The 24064-nt window shown below is 34.6% G+C and overlaps 2 protein-coding genes across 3 annotated transcripts; both read right to left on the bottom strand.

Moving 5' to 3' along the window:
* Nucleotides 1–1092: 1092 nt before the first annotated feature.
* Nucleotides 1093–3737, bottom strand: LOC136821525 (eukaryotic initiation factor 4A-like). The gene is made up of 5 exons (XM_067077749.1): nt 3523–3737; nt 2907–2976; nt 2651–2760; nt 1553–2417; nt 1093–1373 (listed from the first exon to the last, which is right to left on the bottom strand). The coding sequence occupies exons 1-5, from the start codon at nt 3685–3687 to the stop codon at nt 1216–1218; spliced, it is 1368 nt and encodes a 455-aa protein (XP_066933850.1). The 5' UTR covers nt 3688–3737; the 3' UTR covers nt 1093–1215.
* Nucleotides 3738–9846: 6109 nt separating this feature from the next.
* Nucleotides 9847–23881, bottom strand: LOC136821506 (golgin subfamily A member 6-like protein 22). Of its 2 annotated transcripts, none has more exons than XM_067077735.1 (18): nt 23726–23881; nt 23222–23295; nt 23023–23097; nt 22694–22744; nt 20505–20753; nt 19830–20046; nt 19192–19532; nt 18908–18955; nt 18409–18644; nt 17208–18147; nt 16493–16642; nt 15543–16280; nt 14964–15206; nt 14456–14698; nt 13886–14071; nt 12891–13021; nt 12476–12540; nt 9847–10022 (listed from the first exon to the last, which is right to left on the bottom strand). In XM_067077735.1, exons 3-18 carry the CDS (start codon nt 23059–23061, stop codon nt 9937–9939), a joined length of 3963 nt encoding a protein of 1320 aa, XP_066933836.1. In that variant the 5' UTR covers nt 23062–23097; nt 23222–23295; nt 23726–23881; the 3' UTR covers nt 9847–9936. The 2 variants fall into 2 exon arrangements, with proteins under 2 accessions (XP_066933836.1, XP_066933838.1); XM_067077737.1 differs by having other exon boundaries at nt 23218–23295; nt 23726–23875.
* Between the last annotated feature and the right edge of the window lie 183 nt (nt 23882–24064).

Raw genomic sequence — 24064 nt, forward strand, 5'->3', positions numbered from 1 at the left:
CCAATCAGAGTGACGTCACTACCATGAAATTCATCAAAATATTGAGATGATGTCGGTGTTAGAATATCTTTCAAATGCCGTGTTATGGATGAGAATCCTGTAGCTCTAGCATCAGGGAGCAATGAGATTTCTTTGATAGGTTTCTTTGGTGTCAGAAATAATCTGTTTTCATTGTCTGATATCATTTTATTATTGTTTAAAGTTTATATCTGGAAAATAGAAGGAAGTAGCATTTGTAACATAGTAAAAATACAATTTTAAGTTATCTTTGAAAATGTTGACAGAACCAGTTATACCTTAAGGGAACTTATTTTGGCGGGAACTAATTTTGGCGAATTTAGACAAAATTTGCCAAAATTAGTTCCCGCCAAAATTAAATATTTTGCTAGCTCGCCAAAATAAGTTCACGCCAAAATTAAATTTTTTGGTATTTTGCCGAAATAACTTCTTGAGTTCACAAATAAGGCCTCAAATAAGGCAAAATAGAACAGATTTACACTGTCATTCGCCAAAATTAGTTCCTGCAAAAGTTAAAAAAAATTCATCTATCGCCAAAATTAAAAATTTTCAGGATTTTTGCCGCTCGTCAAAGTTAGTTCCCGCCAAAATAAGTTCCCTTAAGGTATGTTGAAAAGATTTTATCTCTTCAAGTCACGATCAATATAAGTAAAACCCCTAGAAATTCAATTTCAAGTCTATCATACTTTCCAACAGAATTTCTCCTTCAAACACCATCAAATCCTTAGTGTACTCTTTCGAAACGATCAAATTTTTCTTACTGACATAAAGGTGATTTATACAAACATAAAAAATCCTCTTTCTAAATAAGTAATGTACAAAAATAAATGTCATTTAATAAACCTCATCTATCAATCTAAACCTTGACCCGTTGCCTTGACAACTTGTGCGGTGTATGGTAATTAAACTGAATGGTTTTCCTCCTTAATTATGTCACCCGTTAAAATGGATACGGCTTTTAACATCTCATTTCTTAGATTTCTTACTGACTGAGTAGACCAGGTTTTATTATTTGAAACTAACCAAAAGCCTACCAGGTCAGTAAACCTAGGACTTAGCTCGAACCATTGCAGATCTTTGAAAATGAAAGTAAGGCTGTTACGGTCACAAAAGCGATCGTTACAATCCTCGCTCCATGTATATGAAAATAGGAGTAGCAAAAATTCAAAAACGATAAAAAAATAATATAGAAAAGTCTCATAAAGCGGCTTCAGTGCTGGCTTCATCTATCCTCTTAAGTGCTTTCCCAAGTCCTCTGCGTCGGCTGAAAAGACGATCTAAACTTTCACCAGATGCAGAGTATTCTTGAATAAGTGAGGCAAGTCTTTGGTCTTCAGTGGTAACAAAATTGATAACTAGATAATGAACGATAAATGAAAATGAAAGTATAAAATGAATCATAAATGAGGGTATGAATGCATGAAATGGAAAAAAATTGCCTGAAGTGTCCCATTAGGGGGATCAGAGGTTCTTAGTTACGAAAATCTACGGTAGTGAATCTATCTAGAATCCAAAAATAAAAGGAAAACCATACCTTTGCCTTGTTTTCCCATGCGTGCAGTTCTACCAACGCGATGTATCAGATCAGTAACATTCTTCGTGAAATCGAACTGTAAGACAACATCCACATCTTGGAAATCAAGTCCTCTAGCTGAGACATCCGTCGTAATAAGTATACATTGTCTTGATTTATTAAAATAATCCAAAGAAGTCAGACGGTCATCTCTTGAAACGTCACGATGTAAAAGTAACAAGCTATCAGTCCATCTCTTCTGAAAAAGTAATAATTGTTCTGGGAATGTGTCTTTTTCAATAGTGGATCCATGGTGCTGATCGATCCGAGTCAAATCCTGAAATAACTTTTGAGCTGTTTTTACAGTATCAACGAAAACGAGCATTTTGAAATTCTCAGTACCAAGCTGTGAGACAGCTTTAACGAAATATTTTAACTTGTTTCCTCTATCAACATCCATATAAATCATATCTAGCCTGGACAGCATCATATGAGCTTCGTCTCCACGAACCATCTGTATATCCGGAACCCAATGTCGTATATATGTCATGGCCTTACGTGATTTCTTCACCTCAGAATCAGGCATGGTCGCACCAACAAAAATAAACTGTCGATCGTGGTCAAATGTCTTATTCTCCATATCCAACATATGATTCATAAGACGAAACAAAGGATCCTTACGACCATGTTTCCCGATTCGTTTATCGATTAAAATATCGGCTTCATCGATAATGATCGTTTCCGTTTCGTTCAAAACATTATAAGGGTAGGTGGAGAGGGCGTGGGGTGTGGTCACAACAACATCTGTATTCTTCAAACGCATTGGAATATCACTGGTGACTAAAGAAACGTTCACTCCTAACATAGACCGAAAGACATCTCCAACCTTCAAAAAAAAGAGATAGTCGAATGTGATGATAAAAGACCAAGACCAAAAAGCGATATAAATTAGTAATTTTTGGGTTAGTCAGCCAATCATGCCAAGACAACAAATTAAAACCTTAAAAGCTTAAGCAATTACGTAAGGACTAATTATACCTAAATGAGGTCAACAACTCGTAGTTACTGTAGATAAAAATAAATAAAAATAAAATTTTTGGAAAATATTAGTACAAATACCTGATAACACAATTCAACACTGGGTAGAAGAACAACAACTGAAGGGTGTGGTTTTTGTTGCTTTAATCTCCTCCTTTCTTGAATCCTTTGAACTATTGGTACAGCATACGCTGAAAGATAATCAAATACAAAATATGCGAAGCAAGCGACTTCAAAGAGCTTCTTGTCCCACTCTTCAGAAATAAAGCAATGATCTTTTTACAAGGAACATTTTTCTTGAATCAGTTCTTGACAGTACTGAAATGATTTTGCTCACCAAGGGTTTTGCCACTTCCGGTCTCTGAATTCAACACCAGATTTTGTCCCTTCAACATTAGCTCACAGCACTGAAAACACAAGATGGTAAAGGAAATAGCTGCAATTCTTATGACTTAAATAAGATGAGTAAGTGCAACTTCTAAAATTTGAGTAGTATTGTTCCATTTCGTTAAAAAACCACATTACTCTCGGGTACTTAATAGCCGTCCCCCCCCCGCTAATTAATTTTTCGAAAATTTTCCACCCAGGACATTCTTATTCCAACCCCCCCCGCTTATTAATTTTTGGGAAAATGTTTTTGAAAGTTCCCTTTTTTGTCCTAATTCAGCTGTATTAGCCTCCTTTTCAAAAATTTTCCACCCAGGACATTTTTATTCCAACCCCCCCGCTTATTAAGTTTTGAGATTTTTTCCAACCCCCCCGCTTATTCCAACCCCCCCGGCTATTAGGTACCCGAGAGTAGGCGTTAGCCGAAGGAACTTTTTTTGAGGATAATATGAGGATATCTGAGAGTTTCCATCAAGTTATAATTTTCCTAACAAGATTCTCTCGGCATTCTCAAAAAAGACTGTCTCCCTTAATTTATCTTATTCTAAAAATGCAAAATTTGATACCTTTTCTTGGATGGCTGTTGGAGTCCTGATTTCAAAAGACCTCAATTTCCGAACCAATGAGACATCTAAGGAGAGGTCGGTGAAGGATAAACACCGTCTGATTTGATGCTTACAATAAACATATTTGGACCAAGTTGTTGTAGTAAACGGTTTTAATACAAACATTACAGGATAGTGCTGTGTTTGTTTATTTTCAATATTTTGATTTTGTTTAACTGAAAAATAAACGTACTTTCTATAAAGCATTTATGTTATGTTAATTTAGCGAAGAAGAATAAAACTACATTTCAAATTTCAAAAGTTTTCAGCATAGTTGACACGTCCCTTAAGAATTAAGTTTGGATCAGGTGCCCAAGGAGTTTACTGTAGAGAAAAATATCAAAGAAGAGAAAAACCCTAAGAAACCTAACACTTATTTGGGTTAGTGCCCCAGTTTACTGTGAAGGAAAATTAAAAGGATTTTGGTACCCTTTGGATAGCTTTTCTCAATAAACTGGAACCCCATTGATTTACTAAATGTTTGTTCTAAACAGAATAATTGGCCCAGATGCCCATGTGGAGGGGGATAGTTTTCGTGCCGAGACACTTTTGGAAAAGTTAAAATCTGATTTAATTTATATCTTAAAGTTAGCTTTCTACTCCAAGAAAAGAAGAGAAAGATCCTGGGAAACCTCAGGCTTGTAGATATGAATTTTTATTACGCAGAGATTTCATTAATAATATCATCGTATCTTTTGGTACCCAGTCACAAACAGCCCTTTTGCTTCTAGGTGTTGTAAATATGTACAAACTTTTATTAAGTTGAAAAAACTACTAAAAAGCTCGGGAAAGAGAAAGATTAAAACCATTGAATAAAAGCTAAAAGGTAACTCGGGTTCAGATATAGATGTGAAATAGTTTATCTTAGACTAGAAGAAGAGCTCATAAAACGTTCAGAAATAAGATGATTAAAACAGTTGAAGAGCGGAAGATAAAAAGTGATAAGATGAGAAAAATTAAAAGTTAACAATATAAATAGAGAAATAAATTTGAAAGATGAAGAAGAGGAAAACTAACAGTGACAAAAATAGAAAAGTGAAGATGAAAACAGATTTTTTTTCTTTTTCTGATGAAGAGAATAAAAAGCTGTTAGTGTTTCAGAGCGTCTGTGTAAAAAGTTTTGTTGGGACAAGAATAAGCTAGAAGTGAAGATAACCTCATGCATGAATGTCAATTGTTGGTATTTTAGCAAGCCTTGACTGAAAATGAAGATTTATAACAAGTTACTTTTCAATACCGATGAATTTAGAGTAGTTGAAATAAAATTATAATTTAATAAGCAGTGCCGTAGCAACTGGGGGGCATAGCTTCCCCCCCAATAATCTTTTCAAAGATGGTTAATTGCAAAATGCAAAGTTTTTCTTTTTTAATTTGTCATAATTGTCACAATTGCGTGCATTTTCAAGCTATCTAGAGCTCAAATTTTCAAAATTTCTCCCCTCGGGCCAAACCATGGTTGGCCCTCGCGGTGTCACTAAACTTCAGCCCCCCCCCCCAATATGGAAATGCTTCCTACAACACTGATAAGAATACACTTTATAAGAATGTCCATGATGAAAATGGCCAAAAAACTAAGAATATGCTAAGAATATCACCATCATGGAATTTTGCTACTAAAGCTAAGAATGCCATTTTAAGAGCGCTTTCAATTATAAACTATCAATTATCCCCAAGTTAGGCCCAAATTAGGCTCACTGCCTTTACAAAAGTGCCATTTTATTCTTGAGACGTATGTACTAAATGTTAAATCTAGTCTGAATTAGAATCCTAAGAATGTCCTGTAAGAATATTTTAGGATGATTTTCCCAAAAAAGTTAGGAATATCCATGATGAAATGGATTTACACCATTCTTATAAAAAGAAGCGTGTATTGAAAAGTTTAAGAAGCTTTTCCTTTTTGGAGTATTAATTCTTGTCCTTACGTCAACGGAGGAACAAATACACGTTTTTTTTTATAAGAACGTCAAAAATTTTCGAAGCCTTCGGATGTTCTTAGTTTTTTGGATTTGAAGCCTAAAAATGTTCTTTAAATGTTCTTATTTTCAGCATTTTTTGAGAATTTTGATGTAATTTCTTAAGAAAATGCATGTTTTTAAGTCTCAAAGCCTTAGAATATTCTTAGAGTGTTCTTAAATTTTTGGCCATCGAAGCCTTATGTTCTTATATAGTTTGTTCTTATAAAAAAAAACGTGTACTTACTTTTTGTATGGGAAAATTAGATAAGAGCCTCTCTCTATGATCAAAGTGTTTGAGTGTTATTTTTTACAGTTTTGATACACACACTCAAGACCTTTCAAGGGTTTCATTAAAACCATCATCCATCAACAACACTAAGTGAAGTTGTTAAAACTTAGCAAAGTTCAGATGAAACAGTGCACAACCAGACTCGTACATAGTGAAATTCTAAATTGTTCTAGATATCTTAGTATGTCTGAAGACATACAGGAAAAATCATGCTTAACTGTGAGATATTTGTATGTTTTGCATAGCAAGCGGAACTTTCTTTGACTAAGATCAAATTTTCAGATCAGTAAAGCATGTTTATAGCTTTATAGTTGCAAGAAGGCTGGATATACAGTGGAGTCACCATAATTCGAACACACTCGGAGACCACAAATTTGTTCGAGTTAAGGAAATTACGGGACAAGCTGGAGTTTTTACAAGCTCTTATGTGATTTGGTTGGTCGTTAAGCTAATTTCATTACTTTTTCTAAAGAACGCGTCATCTCTATTACTTCAAATGACCAATTAGTGAAGTATCTTATAAAAACTCCAGCTCATCCCGAGTTATGGAGTAGGGTTTATGAGACATTGTTTTACTAACAGGCCGAGAAAAATTATCCAACTAATATTCGAGTTTGGCTGGTTCAGTTAAAGAGACTATACTGTAGTAAAAGGATAGACTAAAATTATAGGGCAAGGATATCAAAAGCAATAGCTGACTAAAATTAACTAAAATAACTAACATGTGTTTCATTCTGTTTAACCAGGTGGATACAACAACAACGACAATGCAAGGTAAAACGACGAAATCAAATCGCGGTATATTGAAAACTCAGAGTGAACCGGTTATCCGGAATCTACCAACAAAAGAGAAGACAATCTCAACATCACATATCTGGAAAGATGAACGAAGTGAAGATATAGATGTCTCCAAGATATTACACGTCTTTGATGAGGAATACGAGGATAATTATTTCCCAAAAACACGAGAAAAACAATACTACCTAGATCCTCGAAAGGGTTTTAGTGATGAAATTGATGAATTTGAGGATCGGCTGCAAGAAATGAGAAAACTAGAAAAACAGACAATTTCTGAAGAACACCGTGATAGTCTGTGTAAGAACTATAAAAAAAGGAAAGCCAAGACAGCAAAGGTCATGCAACAGACTACAAGACCTTCCCGTGGAATATTTAAAACACAAAGTGAGCCGGTTTTAAGGAGCCTTCCTAGTTTGAAGATGAGGAATGAATGAGAAAACGTTTCCCTTGCACCCAAACAATGAGGTATTCAGAATAAAAACAAAGCGTAAGGACCAATCCGATTCGAGAAACAGGAATTACAGCCAATCAGGTTCTAGACAAACAAAAACGAACCATATCATTGATGAACAGTCTTTCTTTAAACAGCTTTCAGAAACGGAGAGAAGACTTTTTAGAGTCAAAGTCAGCGAAGGTAGAGACTTTTCTTCATACCATACTGATGACGTCATCATAAATAAGAAGCCAAGGGTTAAAAGCGCATGCGTCGAAAATCGTTATAAAGCATCAACTTTTTACAAACCAAATCAAGAGAAAACTAGACTACAAACCCCTGCTCCACCTCCAAGACGATCCAGTCTAGATTTAACTAGAACGAAATCGTTTTCGAAGTATAAACCGAGGGCAGAGGATATTGAAAATCTCAGATTGGTTCCAAGCCAGAAAACAAGCCGTTCAGAAGATACATACATGCCGAACGACCGATTAGATTCGAAAGTCAAAAAGTTGATTCAATCAGATTATAGGATTGACATAGCAGACCAATCTAAATCGACCATACCGAAGATAGAAGATTTGAAACCGAGAAAGATTTTACTGAAAAGAACCAATGTACCTTTGAAGTTTTACATGCAATTTGTGACGAAAGGATCTGGAAAGGTAGCGGTCAGATGAATATTTATGTCATTTAAAGACACCGTATATTTGACCATTAGCGAGATTATGTATCTAGTATTCTCTACGGCTACGGTTGAAGTGGCGAGGGTAATGGCGAGTAAGGCAACTAGTAATGGCGGGTGAAAGCAAATTCGATATTTGACGTACGGCATTATGTCGATTTTGCTTCTACGGTGTTTTGGTGTTTTTCCCGTACAAAGCAAAGTAGACAACGTCGCCTTTGGTGGCGACCCGTACGGGCAGCCCCGCAACCGTAGCCGTAGAATATCTCCGATACATAATCTCGCTATTTAGAGTTGTTTTGTCCGAAATTTTTATACGAAATCCACACGAATACTTAGACATAGAAATCAGACTTGAAATTCATTCTAAGTTCGAGAATCCACCAAGTCTCGGTACAAGACAAAGAATTAGTTCCCTTATAGAGATAAATACATCATAGTAATCTAAATTGTTTTGTACATTTGTATAAATAGCATTTTAAAGAACAATTTTTCATACAAAATATTTTAGAGAAGTATATGCATAAAAATTCTTATATACAATAAATAAATTTTTTAAAAACTTTTTCATCGCTAACTTAAATTTAAATCGACAATTCGAATTTATATTTTCTAAACCGAATAATTGGGATCGTTATCTGGTCGATTTATAACCCCTGTCATGCTAGAAGCTATTAAGGGCTCTGACGATGGTCAAAAAATTGATTTTGGTACTTGAACTTAGTAATGTTTTAGGTTCCTTAACAATTTTAACAAAGAATTGCCTTTATAAATTCCTTATGAGTAGTTAAAAGAATTTAATTGCAAAAATGACTTTACGAACTTGAAAAAGACAATAATATGTTGCATCACCCTTTTTTACAAAAAGTGCTTAGTTTTATTGGGTAATTTACCTTTTAGTTTCGGAGTTTTTTCAAACTGTCCGCAAAGAATTGAAGTGTTTTAAATTGTTCGGAAAAATTTTCTAAATTTATGCATAAAAAATTATGTCTGTTTTTCTATAAATTGAGAATATCATGGTCAAAAACCACTATTTTCAAGATTTTGAGACAATAAAGAAGCTTTTAGAAAAATAAACCAGGCTGAAGTTTATATTGTGTACGTGGCAAATATTAAAAATTCATTATGGTCAGAGCCCGGGAGTTTCTAAACATCGACCAGATATGGCGACCACGACCAGCGAACACGACCGGCGACCAGATAAATTTGGGTTATCGAGTTTTCCCTCTTTCTCCACCATTGAGTCTTTCTCTTATGATCATTTATTTATCGAATTGAAAAGTAAAGCTCACCCCTGTCTCACCTACAGTGGTTATAAGGAAGCCACGTGCAAAACGTGTAGAGCAGCCATTTCAACGCTCTTGGAGCTTGAATAGAGTGTCAATTTCTATCCTTTTGTATTTTTGGCATCAAATTAATTAGTGGCAAAATTTGTGCTGGAATTTATTTAGAAAGCTTTATATTTGATCATCAGATCATTATTTTCTCAAAATAAGTCATTTTGACAATGTAAGGACAATAGAATAATTGATGAGATTGATATCTCTAAAACTGGCCTTCCCAGGGTTTGCCTAATGACAATTTCTATCTATTCATACTTAACCCTATTAGCCCCAGGGGGGGGGGGTAGAATCTACCACGCTGGAGTTCTTTTGTTTATATCTCGGAGAAAAATTTTCCAAACGACTTGAAACTTTCTGACTTTTAATAAAATCTTATTAAGAGTACTTGTACAAAATTTTAGGGTCATAGGTTGTCCAGATCAGGTTTTATGACTTTATTGTGAAACATGACATACTGTAAAACCCAGCTAAAATCCTTAAAACTCAAAATTTTAAAGTGCTGATAACTTCTAAACTGGTCTAAATCTGGTTCTTGAAAGCCACATCAGGACTCGATTTGGATGTTCTCTACGGTGGAGAGAGCAGATAAACTCGATAATCCAAATTTATCTGGTCGACGGTCGTGGTTGTGGTCGTGGTCGCCATTTCTGGTCGATGTTTAGAAACTCCCTCAGAGCCCTTAAGAGAAATACCTATTTCATTGTTTAAAGCCTCTTATTTCTAAGCCTATTTTTATTCAGTTTTAAAAGCAATTTGTTTTTTTTAACGGATTAGTTTGGTAGTTATACGTATCTTGATAAAATTATTTTTTCTCGGGTTTTGTGATGTTTTCTATGAAAAAGTGAACGAAAACAAAACTAAAGCTATTTTATTCAACTATGAGACGCAACCTTACCATTACCAATATCTGTGTAATCTTTTGTCGATTTCCTGCGTACTACATCACTTGCAGACCGAGCTGAAAAAAGTGAAAAAAATAAAATGTTAAAATAGTGAATGCAAAGCTATAAGTTACCAATAAAACTTGGTGGTACCGTACAAATACAGACCAAGCTAAAAAAGGGGAAAAAAATGAGATGTTAAAATAGTGAATGCAAAACTACATATCATTATCGAAGGGGAAAGGAGAAGTTGGATGTATTCGTCGAGAACTAGTTACAAATTCCGAAGCTCAAACAACGATTTTTTGTAAATGGTCGTAGAGTAACGACTAACGATATTGAGGAATTCCTTTTTTGGAAAAGAGCCTCACAAAACTTTAGAAAAGTGTTGCCTGTCAAACTTGTAGTTCAGGTCGATAGCCCAAAAACAGAGTTATCAGAAAGAACTAAGCAAATAGGTCTCAGTTGTATTTGTTCGGTCGTTATAAAAATACCCAGATCCTGTAAATCCAACCATTTTTTACGATTTCCGTTATCTAAATTGGAAGGTTTGTTGGAAAAGCCCATTCGACCTTCATAGCCCAAATGACGATGATATTTCCAAAACCAATCACTTTAAACCTCACTGTGAAACTGGTTCAAACATTCAAGATTTACGTCAAAGGAAACTTTTTAAAGGAGCAATCGGAGATCGAGATATTGGAGACTGCTACCATTTTAGATTTCAAGGAAGAAAAACTTCAATTATGAGGAACCCAAACCGTTATGGAAGTGTTGCTTTGATGACACCAACTATGTAATTTTTGTTTACAAAATAGTGATCGTTCTCGCCGACGACGAAGGAGTCATAGAGAGAGAAAACTATTTCATTAACTACAAAACAGAAACTCTGGGCCAATTACGTGAAAAGATTTCTCAACGTTATTTCAGTAAGGTCAGCTTATAGAGCAAAGGATTAAAATCGAAAACTTTGCTGAAAGATTTGGGAGAAACTGAAGTAACGCTTGTCGTGAACAGAGGGAGATGTAGAGTTATGTAAATACTATATCTTCTTCTTCTTCATTATTACAATACAGTTTTATTAAAATGATTTCTTTAGCTTTTTTCAAAGTTTTGTGTACCGTATAAAAATGTATATGTTTCCTGTGGTTGTTACATGAGGTAATATTGCTATTTGATATTGACAACGTTACTCGTGGGGATAAAAGATTGTATTACATCAATTTGGTCAAAGACGATACAAAAATTATCGACTCCGCAAACAATTGGAGTATTTTGCTCACCAAAGAGTCTTTATGTATTAAAAGACATACACCAATTCTGAATAGTGGCCTGAAAGCCTCGAGAGAGTTATATTTGTTTTCATAGCCCTCTTTTCTTTGTTTAGTTTCTCTCGAGATTAGTTTCTTTTCATCATTAGTCACTTGGGATCATTTATACTTAGCTAATTTTACATTTTAGTTGCCTATTTATTGATAAAATTTTTTTACGATTTTTACCATGACTTTTATAAATAGTAGCTTTTATTCTTTGTACTTACTTTTTGCCTGAATGATGTATTAGATAGAATACGAAATATAGCATATTTTACTTGAGATCACTTCGTCTGTTACTTCGAGATTTTTGATGTCAGAATGAATCTTTTCGGACTTTCTTTTGTTTTGTGGTTTTTAAAATTATCGGCTGGTTATGAAACATGAGGTAATCTTCTACATAATTATTTGATGGACTATTAAAGGAAGGAAATTTTGACGGAAAGATATTTTGGAGAAATTAGCCAATTACTTATTTGCTACATATTTTAGCTAAAACAAGACATTCTTATGTATATCGATCGAGTTTATCGTCCGAAATCTGCAATTTGAGCTTTACTAAGCTTATTTGGCGTCAATCAATACTTGAGTATCAGCCGGATTGAGAGAGTGAGAGTGATATACAAGTGAAGGTAGAGAGTAATTCTCTAACACCCTGCCTGGTGGAAATGTTTGGGGTTCGATTAAAGTCCATTGCAGTGCAGGTATGTGAGTAATAAACTCGGTATTCATTCAATCACAATCTGGATGAGGTCCGAGAAAGCGCAAGACTTGGTAAGAAAGTCTGATTTTCGGATTTTAGTAATCAGATACACGCTTTTTTTTATAAGAATGGTGTAAATCCATTTCATCATGGATATTCTTTAACATTTTTGGGAAAATCATCCTAAAAAATATTCTTACAGCATTCTTAGGTTAGGATCCTAATTCAGACTAGATTTAACATTTAGTACATACGTCTCAAGCATATAATGGCATTTTTGCGAAAGAAGTGAGCCTTACTTGGCGTCTTGGGGGTAATTGACAATTTATAATCGAAAATGCTCTAAAAATGGTATTCTTAGCTTTAGTAGCAAAATTCCATGATGGTGATATTCTTACCATATTCTTAATTTTCTGGCCATTTTCATCATGGACATTCTTATAAAGTGTATTCTTATAAAAAAAAGCATGTATGGTCTGTGGGAATAGAATGCCAAGTAATAAGTCAGGCTTACAATTTTCTCGTCTTTTGAAGTTTAACTTTTGAATTAATTCCTTTCTTTCCCGACGTACAGCTTCCCTAGTTAGAAAAATAAGAATTTTATAAGCGAATAAATCCGTATTGCAGCCGGCTTTACACAGAGTAGGGTTAAATGGTTGTTTAATATGAATTTCTGTCATTGTCAGAACGTAAAATCCGATTTTCATATTATATTTCGACAAGAGCAATTCTTCAATAGCCGGAAAAAGCTACAATATTGGAAGTTAATTGTCGTAGTTTAAAATGCTGTCGAGCTCAAAGTATTAGAAAAGAAACATCGAGCGTAAGTGGAGCAATCCAAGAAAAAAGGCTGGTGCTCTTCCCTGCTTTCAGGGAACACCCTCGACCGAAGGACTTTTAGCTCCCAAAAAAGAATTCTCCGAACAAACCTGATTTCTTGGTCGCATTTGTGCCTTATTGACTTCGTGTACGATTCGACATCTTGTTGAATATTTCGGACAGATTGCAAATAGAAATTACGAAGCTCTTCTATCATACTCATATCCACATTCGTTCCATCCTGTGAAGGAATCAAAATAATATACATTATCGGCGATCCGAAAAATATCTGCAATCTGATTGGTTAAAAAGAGTACAATATATCTTGTATTTTACATGTAAAAATATAAATTGACGAAAAGATGTTGTTGCATTGTAGCGGTAGCAGCAATCTAACGTCACTTTGCTACAAAATTGCCCTGCGCTTTTTCCCGACACAAAAAGTGCATTTTTTGGGTCACCGATAAACCAGTTATCAGACATTTGCTCGTACAATATGGAAATATTTCACTCGTCCCGGATTTTTCCGTATATTTTCCTCGCCTAAAGGCTCAGAAAATATTGTACGGAAAAATCTTGGAACTCGTAAAATATTTCTCATATTGTACTTGCAACTGTCCGATAACTATTACTTATTAGCAGCTTTTATTGTTTACTGACTCGAAAATCCTGCAAGTAAAAAACGCCTGAGTACATCGTGAGATAAAAGGAAAATTCGGACACAAACCACATGAGATTTCCAATACTAGCTTGCAATGTTAAAGGTTTTATTTTCATATAAGTGTTCTCGTTTCATATCAGACACATATTTCAAATCAGGGTAGTGTCTGCCTATTGTTATATTATGCTGATATAAGCAAAAAATGTTTTTCTTTTTCTCTTTCTGACCAATCTTGCTTCACATCCGTGTCAATCTAATGTGAAAAAGCTTGTTAATTAAATTTGATGAGTAAGCAAAGGATACCACTCATATTTAAAAACAAAACCTTTAACAAAAGCTTCGACTGAATCTTAAAAGCAAGGTTGTTATTGTTATTCTCTTACGGCTCTGGTGGAGCATAGATCGTACCAAAAGAGCTAAGGGAGAAAATACAACAAAAACTACCTTGGAAGTCTTTAATAATGAAGCTATCGGTGGAGCGGGTGATTGGTTGAATTTTATGGCAGGTGATTTATGATTGGTCGGTGGTGAAATGGAGCGCTGTGATTGGTCATCAAATATGGAGGCTTCTTCTAACGACTTCACTTTCTGCATAAGTTGTTGGTATTGGTTTCGAACAAGTTTCAAGTCCTAAAAAGGTGTAAGGGTAAACCAAATGCCAATTTTAACCAATTAACCAAATATGAGATCTCCCAATTTTGCTTCCCAGCACCAGTAGATCTGGACCTAGGAGCACTGCGACCACATGACACCCTGTTTTTTGACCGTTTTAGTTTCGGGTTTATACCTGCATTTGAAATCAAAAAATATTTAATATTTGCAGAGTGATGTTATTTGATAGGTTAAACGAAAATTTGAATTTTGAGCTTGATTTGATTGATCTTTTTCAAAATATTTTTCGTTTCGTTTAACCCGTTAGGTAATCGCATATTTTTTCAGATGAATGGGGTGAAATCCCTCTAACCTTGTTTAAATTTTGATGGCCTGGGCAATAAATTGCTACAGCTACCTTACCTGTTCTTTAGACTGTAGTTGCTTGCTCAATCTACGATTGCTATCTTCCAGGCTAACCAGACTTTGTTTACTACCCTTCAACGCGGTCTGATGACCAGTTTTCAACTTGTTAATCACCATTTCGTATTCTGCTTTTGTTTTCTCGCATAGTGCTTGCCAATGTTTTTGTTGTTGTTCCATTTCAAGCTCATGATCACTTTGAACATTCGAAAGTTTTACCTCGAATTCTTTTTGATATGAATCCTAAAATTAGAGAGCGAAAAAGATGGAAAAACCTGAATTGAGAAACCTCAACCTGAAGTAGACATCAGTTGAAAAGGTGGCAAACAAAAAACACTATTCAAATGGTAAATATTTCGGGCAGAAATTCATACAAATGCGTGTATTTTTTGTCTAGGCTTGTTCAGACATACAAAATTTTCAGAATCGACGAATGGAATTAATAACATTCATATGCATTAAAAACGTAGATACAACGTATAATACGAATTCCTTACGAAAAGCTTACTTCGTTGATTTTGCGTTTTTCTCCTTCTTCTTTCAACCATTTCTCCTTCATCCGACTGATCTTCTCCAACTTGTCACAAAAACTTTGCTTCAATTTCTTCACGTCTAAAACATGTTTCTCTTTCAGTTCCATTATCTTTGCGTTCATATCTCCCATTTGTTGTTCCGTAATATCTTGCATGATATTGTTCCGCAGTTTATCCTTTTCAAGTTGGAATTCACGTCGCATCTTTTCTTTCTTTCTCTAAAGAATAATGTTGGTTGAGCAACAAATTAAATATTTCAATTTGAAAATAAAATTTCACTGGGGACGGAGCGGACAGATTAATTCAAAATGAAGGGAAGCTCAAATAAAAACCCATCAAGTAAACTTTTTGATGTTAAGAATATTTGACGGGTTGTGTTACCATCAAGATCGAAAACGATGGAAACGTAACGAAAGCATTCGATAAAAAATTCAGTTGATTCGCTTTCATTCGATATCGCCGTTTTAATTGATTCGCTATTATTTGAACTTCAAGGGACCCATAAAAGCTCGAAATATAGGACGATTTGTTTACAGAGACTAGAAATCACAAACCACTTCGATCAGTAGAATCTTCTCAACTTCCAATTTGTGTTTTTCTTCAATTATCGTGCGTTCGCGTTCAAATTCTTTCTCCAGTTCATTTTTCAACAATTCTTTACTTTCTCTCAATGCCGCAATGTTTTTCTCTAATTTTTCAACATCCAACTCTAGTTGTTCATTTGAAGAAAAAAGTGAGGCAACTTTTTGTCTCGATAGCTCAAGTGCCGTTGAAAGTCGCTCTTCGTCGCTTTTCTGTCTCTCTTTATTCTTCCTGTTAGGTGACATGTGATCTAGCCATGAAGTTGTCTCCATTTTCTCCATCATCGAATCACGAAACACATTACAATCGCATTGGTTCTCCTCTTTCATTCGTTTCAACTTATCAACCGTCTCCTTCAACAAGCCAGTCAGTTCTTTTTCACGAGTCTGCCATTTTATCTCCTTATTTTCGTAAGTCGTAAGCTTCGCTTTCATTTCAGTCTCAGAACCCTCTTTAGAATCGACAATCTTTTTGAAAATCAATGAGCTTCGACTTTGCAATGAGTCGCTGTCTACAGATTCAAGTTTTTCATTCAATTCTTTAACTTCACTCTGTAAAAGTTTTAGCGAATGTTTCAAGTCAGTTTCTTTTCGAAGGAAAGCACTTTCTTTCAGTTGCAGTGTAACTTCAGCCTTATGTAGATCTTGTTTTTGTGCTTCGATAGTAGCCTCCAACGCGAGTATCTCCTTCCGTGATTGCACATCTAGCTCCTTATAATGACAATACAATGAAAATAGTCGTTGCTTCAGACGCAATAAAGATTCAAATGAAGAACGCCCTTTTTCAAGATGTAATTTGGAAAAAGAGATTAATAGATTTTTGATGCGTTTTAGCTAATTTACTTTGGCGCTATGTAACTACAGGTAAGCGAACTCTTACGAAAGTTGAGTTTTTTCAAGAAGGTTTAAAGAAAAAAACATACCTTTTTAATAATTTCTTCTTTTTCTTTCCATTTGAAATTCTCTTCATTAATTGTTAGTTGTTTGGACTCCTTTATCTTTTGTTCCGTCTCCTTATCGCGCGCAATATGCCATTTCAACTTCTCAGTACCAAGTTTCTCTTTGAACTCGACCTAAAATGTAACATGTCTACATATTTTTCCTTTACAAGCTAGTTTGCTTTGCTTTACTCTTTAAAGATTTTCTGTGAAGGTTTGCCCAGTTTAAAAAAATAATCGAGAACCGTTATTTTATGATATTCACAAATGTTTTATACGGAAGCACCCAAAATAGCCCCGCCACTAGTTTTATTGTTTATATTCAAAATTAGTGGCAAACAACCGGGATTTTGGGTACTTCTATATAAAACATTACGTCATGAGAATATCACGAATCGACAATACACCTTTTTCCGGTTAGCTGCTTCGTATAAAAAGTCACCAAAATTTCGAGTAAACAAACCATCTCATTGGCTAAAAGCAAAAGCATAAACAGAAAATGTCCAGAGTAAGAGCACATTTTTCTCATACTTTGCACATTTTTTTGTTTATGTTTTTGCTTTTAGCCAATGGGATGGTTTCTTTACTCGAAATTTTGGTGACTTTTTATACGAAACGGCTAACCGGAAAAAGGTGTATTAAAAACCAACTAGACGGACTAGTTTTCATACTGGACACACTTCCGAAATTATTTACAAACCTCTTTACTCGCTTCCCAGGTTTCTTTCAATTTATCGACATCACGTGATTTTGCTTGCGTCACTTGTTCCCATTCCACTTTAGCAAGTTCTAAAGCATTTTCCACTTCCTCCTCTTTCTTTGAACGATATTCTTTCAGCCAATCAGATTTCGCCAACATTAAATTCTTCTCTATTTCATTCCTCAATTCTAACTCGCTCTCAACTTTCCATTTCTCCCGTTCGCTAGACAAGTCCTCTAAATACCGATTGGTCAACTCGTTCTCTTGTCTTTTTAGTTTCTCCTTGTACTCGGTCTCAAGTTGAAATTTCATTTCGTCCTGCTCAATCTTGCTATCATTTTGAGCATCAGTTTTCACTTGTTTTTCAACTCTTTCCATCTCACCGCATAATTTCACGTATTCCTCTTTAGTATACATCAACTCACTTCTCAATTTATCAATCTCTGTTTTCAATGTCAAAATTTCACCCTCGTGGACACGCCCGAGTTCCACCCTCAAATTCTCTTTCGCATCATCCACGAACTTCAACATAGCGTTATTATGGGATTCTGCGTCTTGTGTTTTCTTTTTATCCATTGTTTTGATTAATTCCACCATATTGGTTTGAAGTTCATTGTTACTGGATTTGGTTTCGTCTAATTCAGTTCTAAGTTTCAAGATTTCGTCTTCAGAGGTATGTCTCTCGTTATGTAGCTCCGATTGAAGCTCTTTGCACTTCAAACATTCTCCCGTATTCGACACAGCAGCAGTGTCAGTGTCATTGTTACGATTATGTTGATTTTTCATCGATAATTCACGCTGTAGTCTGTCGATCTCGTTGCGAAGAGTTGTGATTTCTCGACGTTTCTCATGGTTACTTGACAAAGCATTGACGAGTTCATTACGTATTTTAGACTCAGGTGCCTGTGGAGATGTGGCTTGAGCAGCTGGAGATTGAACCCTGTTAAAATTGTGAAATTAACAGTAAGTAGTCAAAAAGAGTAAACAAGTAAGAAAGAGCAAGGTGGAAAATACAAAATGGTTTGAACAAAATTAGTGGCATTTAACACGCACAGGGAGAGCAAATTTGTTCCAGTTTATATCGGCTAATTTTAATAAGGCATTGTTAACTGAAGGGGCCATAAAACTTGTTCGAGTTATGGAGACGCTCCTTTATAGAGGTTCGAGTTAACGAGACTAACAAATGCAGAGATTTTCTTACTGTGAAACGGGCGTTTTGAAATCCAATAAGCCTCGCCTTATTCCTTTCCCATTCGAAGGTACAAAAGGAGTGGATGCGAATTGATTTTGATTTTTCTTCACCAGCGATTCGTAGACGTCAAGCTGGGTTTCCAAATCTTGTATTTCTTCAGTTTTCTTCTCAAGTTCATTCCGTAAATTCTTCGTTGTATCCTCTTCTGCTCGTAAACGGTTCTGTAAAATACCCATTTCACTTGCCTAAGGATCAGAGAGAAAAGCAAAACTTGGTCACTTTGTCTACCACCGTTTCAAACGTGAAATAACTTTAGGAATTAACCATCAAATTGGATCACTGAAGCCAGTTGCATTAGTAGCTTAAAGTTTCCAGTCCTGAACTTTTTTAGTATACTTTTTTATATACTTGAGCTGGTTAATGGAAAAAGCCTTTTTAAGATATGAAAAAAATATAGTCAGAGGAGGTAAGTCATTAAACGCTTGAGACTGCTTGAGGTATAACTTACAGCAGAATTGGAATCAAGCATCTCTCGATATCTGTTATTATCCTCCGTCTGAAAACAAGCAATACATCAAATATAAAATTTCAAAAAATAATAATCCATGAGATGTCTAGATAGAGACAAATTTATAATCATAAAATCAATCCCCTCTCTTTCTCTTTCTATCGAAACAGTAAGGAAAAACGTCTGCCAAATAATACCACTTTTTAGTCAAAATAAAAAACTCGTTCCATGGGAGATTCGAACAATGATAGGATAGTCGTAATTACATAGAGACTTCTACAAACCTTCCACGCTAGAGATTGTTTCATGTCATCCAGTTTTTCCTTCAATGATAGAATCTCAGCCTCGTGTTTTTGTCTCATCGTGGCTAAGAGGCTTTCATGTTGAGCACGAGCACGGGCTAATGAGTCAGACTGATTCATCATTTGTATCTGTTGTTGTAAAGAGTTGATGGTTTCATCAGAGGCTAAAAGTTTTTCGTTTAATTCGTCTATTTGGTTGGTCAACACTCTGTTATTTTGCATTTCTTCTTCAAGGGCTTGTTGGTTTTTGTGAAGATCAGTTTTGTGTTCGTGTAAAAGATCTTGAAGTTGTTTCATGCTGGTCATTGCACCTTCTTTGTCGCCTGTCAAGAATGAGAAATATTATTATGATATGAATCATGCAACGCTGCAGACTTGCAACTTACGATTGGTATAACCCGTTTAACAAATAACTCAGAAGAAATATTCAAGATAACTTATTGATTATTTACTGAAATCAGGCATCGAATTAAAATATATCGTAGAAACAAAGTGAAAACATGAAAACACATTTTCTTTCAAAACGATATTTCGATCTTTGCAGATCTTTATTAAGTTTGCTAAATAATATATGTTCTTGGTCAAATGGTATTTTAGTAAGAGCTCAACAAGGAACATACCAGTAGCCAATATCAGCTTGTGATTCAAAATACGCATCTCTTTAGCGTAACTTTCATCTTTCTCCTCCACCTCTCGTTGCAAAGATTCAATTTTACGACCACGTGCTTCGTAAAGAGTTTGAAGCTGCGTGACATGCTGTGTGTTTGGATATGGGTCATTACTTATTGAAGGATGTGCTGCTGCTGGATAGTGGTCAATATTATTGTGATTCCCATCCTGAAAAACAGAGAGTTGAAGAAAACTAATTTTCCGAGCTATCTTTATTTAGCTGTTGAGTTTAACTTGGTAGATGAGACAATGATAAAATAAAAATACTTGGTCAAGGTTTTTCTAAAAGTTTCTTCTTGACCCATCAATGAAGTTTGCATCATATTTATATGAGATCACCATACTTTTCGGTCCTGTATCGACAGGTCTGGACTTAGTAGCACTGTGATCCGTGCTTCTCTGCTTTTTAACAAGGCCCAAATAAAAAGTCGAAATTGACACTTATTTTAACAGTTGCACAATTTGAAGTTAGAGTGTGGGTATTATTCGGTCTAATGGTTAATTCTGTATCTTTGGTGGCATCTAACAATCATAATTACTCAAAACCACCAAAATTAATGCAAAAATTAACAAGTTTAAACCACCTTGTTCTCATCTTTTATCTATGAATTCAACTAGAAAGTTACCTGGTAGCCATTATATGGATAACCATTATGCATTCCCAAATGATCTCCAAAGTCTTCATTATCTCCATAATCATTATGTATTGAGTTCTGATGGAAACTAATATCACCACTGTTGCTATGACGACCACTATTTTGTTTTGAATGTGCTGTCTTTGTGTACTGAGGATCACTAAATCGTCCGGTAGATGTGAATGAGGCATTGTCGAAGAGATCTCCATCATCGAGTTCTTCTTCAAGAAAAGCTTTCAACTGAAAAACATAACAAGTGATACTTTTATGGACCTACCTGGTTATGCATTTAACACATATATAATTGATATCTACGTGAGCATGAACGTTAAACAATTATTCAGAACACAAATAGTGACGATTTATTAATATTAGTCGTTTGTTTCTTATAAAAAAAACGTTTAGAAACCAAAATTTCATGCTCTTGAAATATTCTTTCATATTCAAGACTTCGTGAGCATAAAAAGACATCTATCTCATCAAAAAATTGAGTAATTTGGCTAAGAACATTGATGTATGCTTATTAATAGTGATTCTTATAGATAAAGATGCGTTTTTTGAGCTGAAAAGTTTGAAAAAAACAACGATCCAATATTTCACAAAGTCCAAAAAACCCTTTTTTGGCCCAAATTTGCCCAAAAACATTTTTTTTCAAAAATCGGGCTCAGTCACATTCGAGGGTTTATAGTTATGCATCTTTGTGCAAAAAATCATAAAGAATGAGAGAGCCAATCTCGAGAAAAGCTAATACCTAAGTAATTGATAATGTGCTTATAAAAAAATATCCAATTTGGCCAGTTTTTCTATAAAAACACGCCAAGCAACCAAAATTTCATGTCTAAACACACATATGCTTCAAAAGTAAGCCCTCGTGAGCAAAAAAAACATCTATCTCATAAAAAAATTGAGTAATTTGACTAAGAACATTAATGTATGCTTATTAATAGTGATTCTTATAGACAAACATACGTTTTTTGAGCCAACAAATCTTTTTGCAAAAATCTCCCTGAGCCATCTTTTACCTATGATGGTACCCTACTTTCATGCAAAAAATCAGAAAAAATCAATGATCCAATTTTTCACAAAGTCCAAAAAACCCGCTTTTTAGCCGTTTTTTGGCCCAAATTTGCCCAAAAACATTTTCTTTTTCGAAAATTGGGCTCCGTCACATTCGAAGGTTTATAGTTATGCATCTTTGTGCAAAAAGTCTTAAAGAATAAAAGAGCCAATCTCGAGAAAAGCTAATACCTAAGTAATTGATAATGTGCTTATAAAAAAATACTGAACTTGGCCAGTTTTTCTATAAAAACACGCCAAGCAACCAAAATTTCATGTCTAAACACACATATTCTTCAAAAGTAAGCCCTCATGAGCAAAAAAATCTTCTATCTCATAAAGAAATTGAGTAATTTGACTAAGAACATTGATGTATGCTAATTAATAGCGATTCTTATAGATAAACATGCGTTTTTTAAGCCAAATAAATTTTTTTGCAAAAATCTGCTTGAGCCATCTTTTACCTATGATGGTACCCTACTTTCATGCAAAAAATCAAAAAAATTTAATGATCTAATTTTTCACAAAGTCCAAAAAACCCATTTTTTAGCCGTTTTTTGGCCCAAATTTGCCCAAAAAAATTTGTTTTCGAAAATCGGGCTCCGTCACATTTTGGCTACCACCGTTTTGCACCTTCGTACCAAAAATCAAATGATTCCTATGATTCAATCTCGAGAAAAGCTGGTAACGAACGGACGGACGGACAGAGGTGAATTTATAGGACCTTTACCCCACCGGGGTAGGTCCAAAAAGCAACTAAGGATTAAAGTCTTGCTCTGTTTAGGTGCAAATGCAAGAAACGTTATCTCAAGGTTCCTATTATGGAAAGGGATTTGAATATCCAAAGGCTCTTAGTTAAAAGAATAGCTGCATAGTTTCATGAGTTTTAGCCTACAAAATTTTGAAAAAAATACATCAGTTTATGAGTGGTTATCACAGATCAGAACTCTATTAAAGAGACCTTTGTAACCAAAACTGGAACCACCTTAAATACTATATAGGCTTTTCTTTTAGGGTTTGTCATGTTCTACTTCACTGTCTATTTCAAGGCACCTGTTGGCCGAAAATAGCACACCTACTCACTCTTTAAAAATACAAGATTAGTATTGTTATTGAATACAAACCTCTTGTTGTTGCTTGAGGTCTTCATTTTGCATCTCTGTCTCTACATCATCCTAAAAATGTAAATTCAACAAAAATACCAAATCGTTTGTAGATTAGAAAATAGATCGAAAACAATGAAAAGACAAACACCGTTATTATGTATATAAAAGAGCTCAATCTCCATTATTCTTAGGAAAGCTCAAATGACAGATTTAGAATTCTAAACTCAGTATACACTCCATTATTCTCATGAAAAACATCTACTGGTCATAAATACCAATCATTTTTCTGTAGGCTCTATCCTTAAAGAATTCTAAACACAATTGAAAAAAAAACAGAAGAGATTTACCTGGGGACTGATATCAATTTGACTAAACATTACACTCATTTTAACAGAATTGGCTGAAGGATCGAATTGTTACAACTGAAAAAAGAAAGAATAAAAGAAACAATAATGAGAAAAACGATAATAATTACTAAGAAAATCAAAATCTGAGAAAATATCTCAACAATAAAAAAATTTGAGTAGGAAACTGTCACATACAAACCCTAAATTAGCAGCAGGAATCTCTATACAGGTGCATCTTCTTTGTTAGAATTTAAATTTTCCATGTTTGTATATCTGAAATAACAATAAAGTCCAATAAAATGATCATAAAATGCATCGAAACAAAACAAAGAATATCTGGTTTAAAATAACAAGAAAACACTAAATTCTAATACAGTTTTGCGAAAGATCCTAAACTTTGACAATACACCTATTTATAACTACTGTTTGAACAGACCTTAGCTTAATGGTCACGTATCCCCCCATTTGAAAAGGAATTTAAAACAGGCCTAGCAGTTAATTTTCCCATTTTTTCATCATTTTGTATCTTGATGGGAAATCAGTTTTCATTTTGTAACTTTATAAATGTTAAACAACTCTCATGATAAGGGGAACGGCAGTTTCTTCATTTGAGTAATATCTTGAAACCTCTTTCAATTCCTTGAAGAAAAAATAAAACATCAGAGAATGATAATAGAATCAGTCATCAACTATATCAAGATACCACCTAGAACAATATCCAACTCTGAGGATTGGTGCAAAGGCCCTGGTCTATCTGGTCAAATCGTTGATAATCAATAGAACCAAAAGGCGTCAGAGAGTATTCAATCCATTAAAACAATCAATATTATTGAAACCATTTTTCTTCTCTCTTTTCTCTAAAAGGTAAACATAAGAAAGTAAATGCAGTCAAACAGTAAACAATGCTAGCGACAAAGTAAGACGGAACAAGTTTTGAGAAGTAAAGAGCAAAGACTGTTTATTCAGTAGTCAACAACATCTAAGTTTCAAAATAGGTTCAGTGGGGCTTACGAGGGACACAAAACATTAATTATGTTGTATT

This window comes from Clytia hemisphaerica, unplaced genomic scaffold, assembly GCF_902728285.1.
Source record: "Clytia hemisphaerica strain Z4C2 unplaced genomic scaffold, Clytia hemisphaerica genome assembly, whole genome shotgun sequence".
NCBI lineage: Eukaryota > Metazoa > Cnidaria > Hydrozoa > Leptothecata > Clytiidae > Clytia > Clytia hemisphaerica.

Excerpts from the sequence above, each read along its gene's own strand:
- LOC136821525 (XM_067077749.1), bottom strand. The coding sequence starts at position 3,687 with ATGTTTGTATTAAAACCGTTTACTACAACAACTTGGTCCAAATATGTT. Across the intron at positions 2,977-3,522 it reads CAACAGCCATCCAAGAAAAG|TGCTGTGAGCTAATGTTGAA; the intron begins GTATCAAATTTT and ends TTGTGTTTTCAG. Across the intron at positions 2,761-2,906 it reads CGGAAGTGGCAAAACCCTTG|CGTATGCTGTACCAATAGTT; the intron begins GTGAGCAAAATC and ends ATTATCTTTCAG.
- LOC136821506 (XM_067077735.1), bottom strand. The coding sequence starts at position 23,061 with ATGAGTGTAATGTTTAGTCAAATTGATATCAGTCCCCAG. Across the intron at positions 20,754-22,693 it reads ACCTCAAGCAACAACAAGAG|TTGAAAGCTTTTCTTGAAGA; the intron begins GTTTGTATTCAA and ends TATGTTTTTCAG. Across the intron at positions 16,643-17,207 it reads CCTGGGAAGCGAGTAAAGAG|GTCGAGTTCAAAGAGAAACT; the intron begins GTTTGTAAATAA and ends GTTACATTTTAG.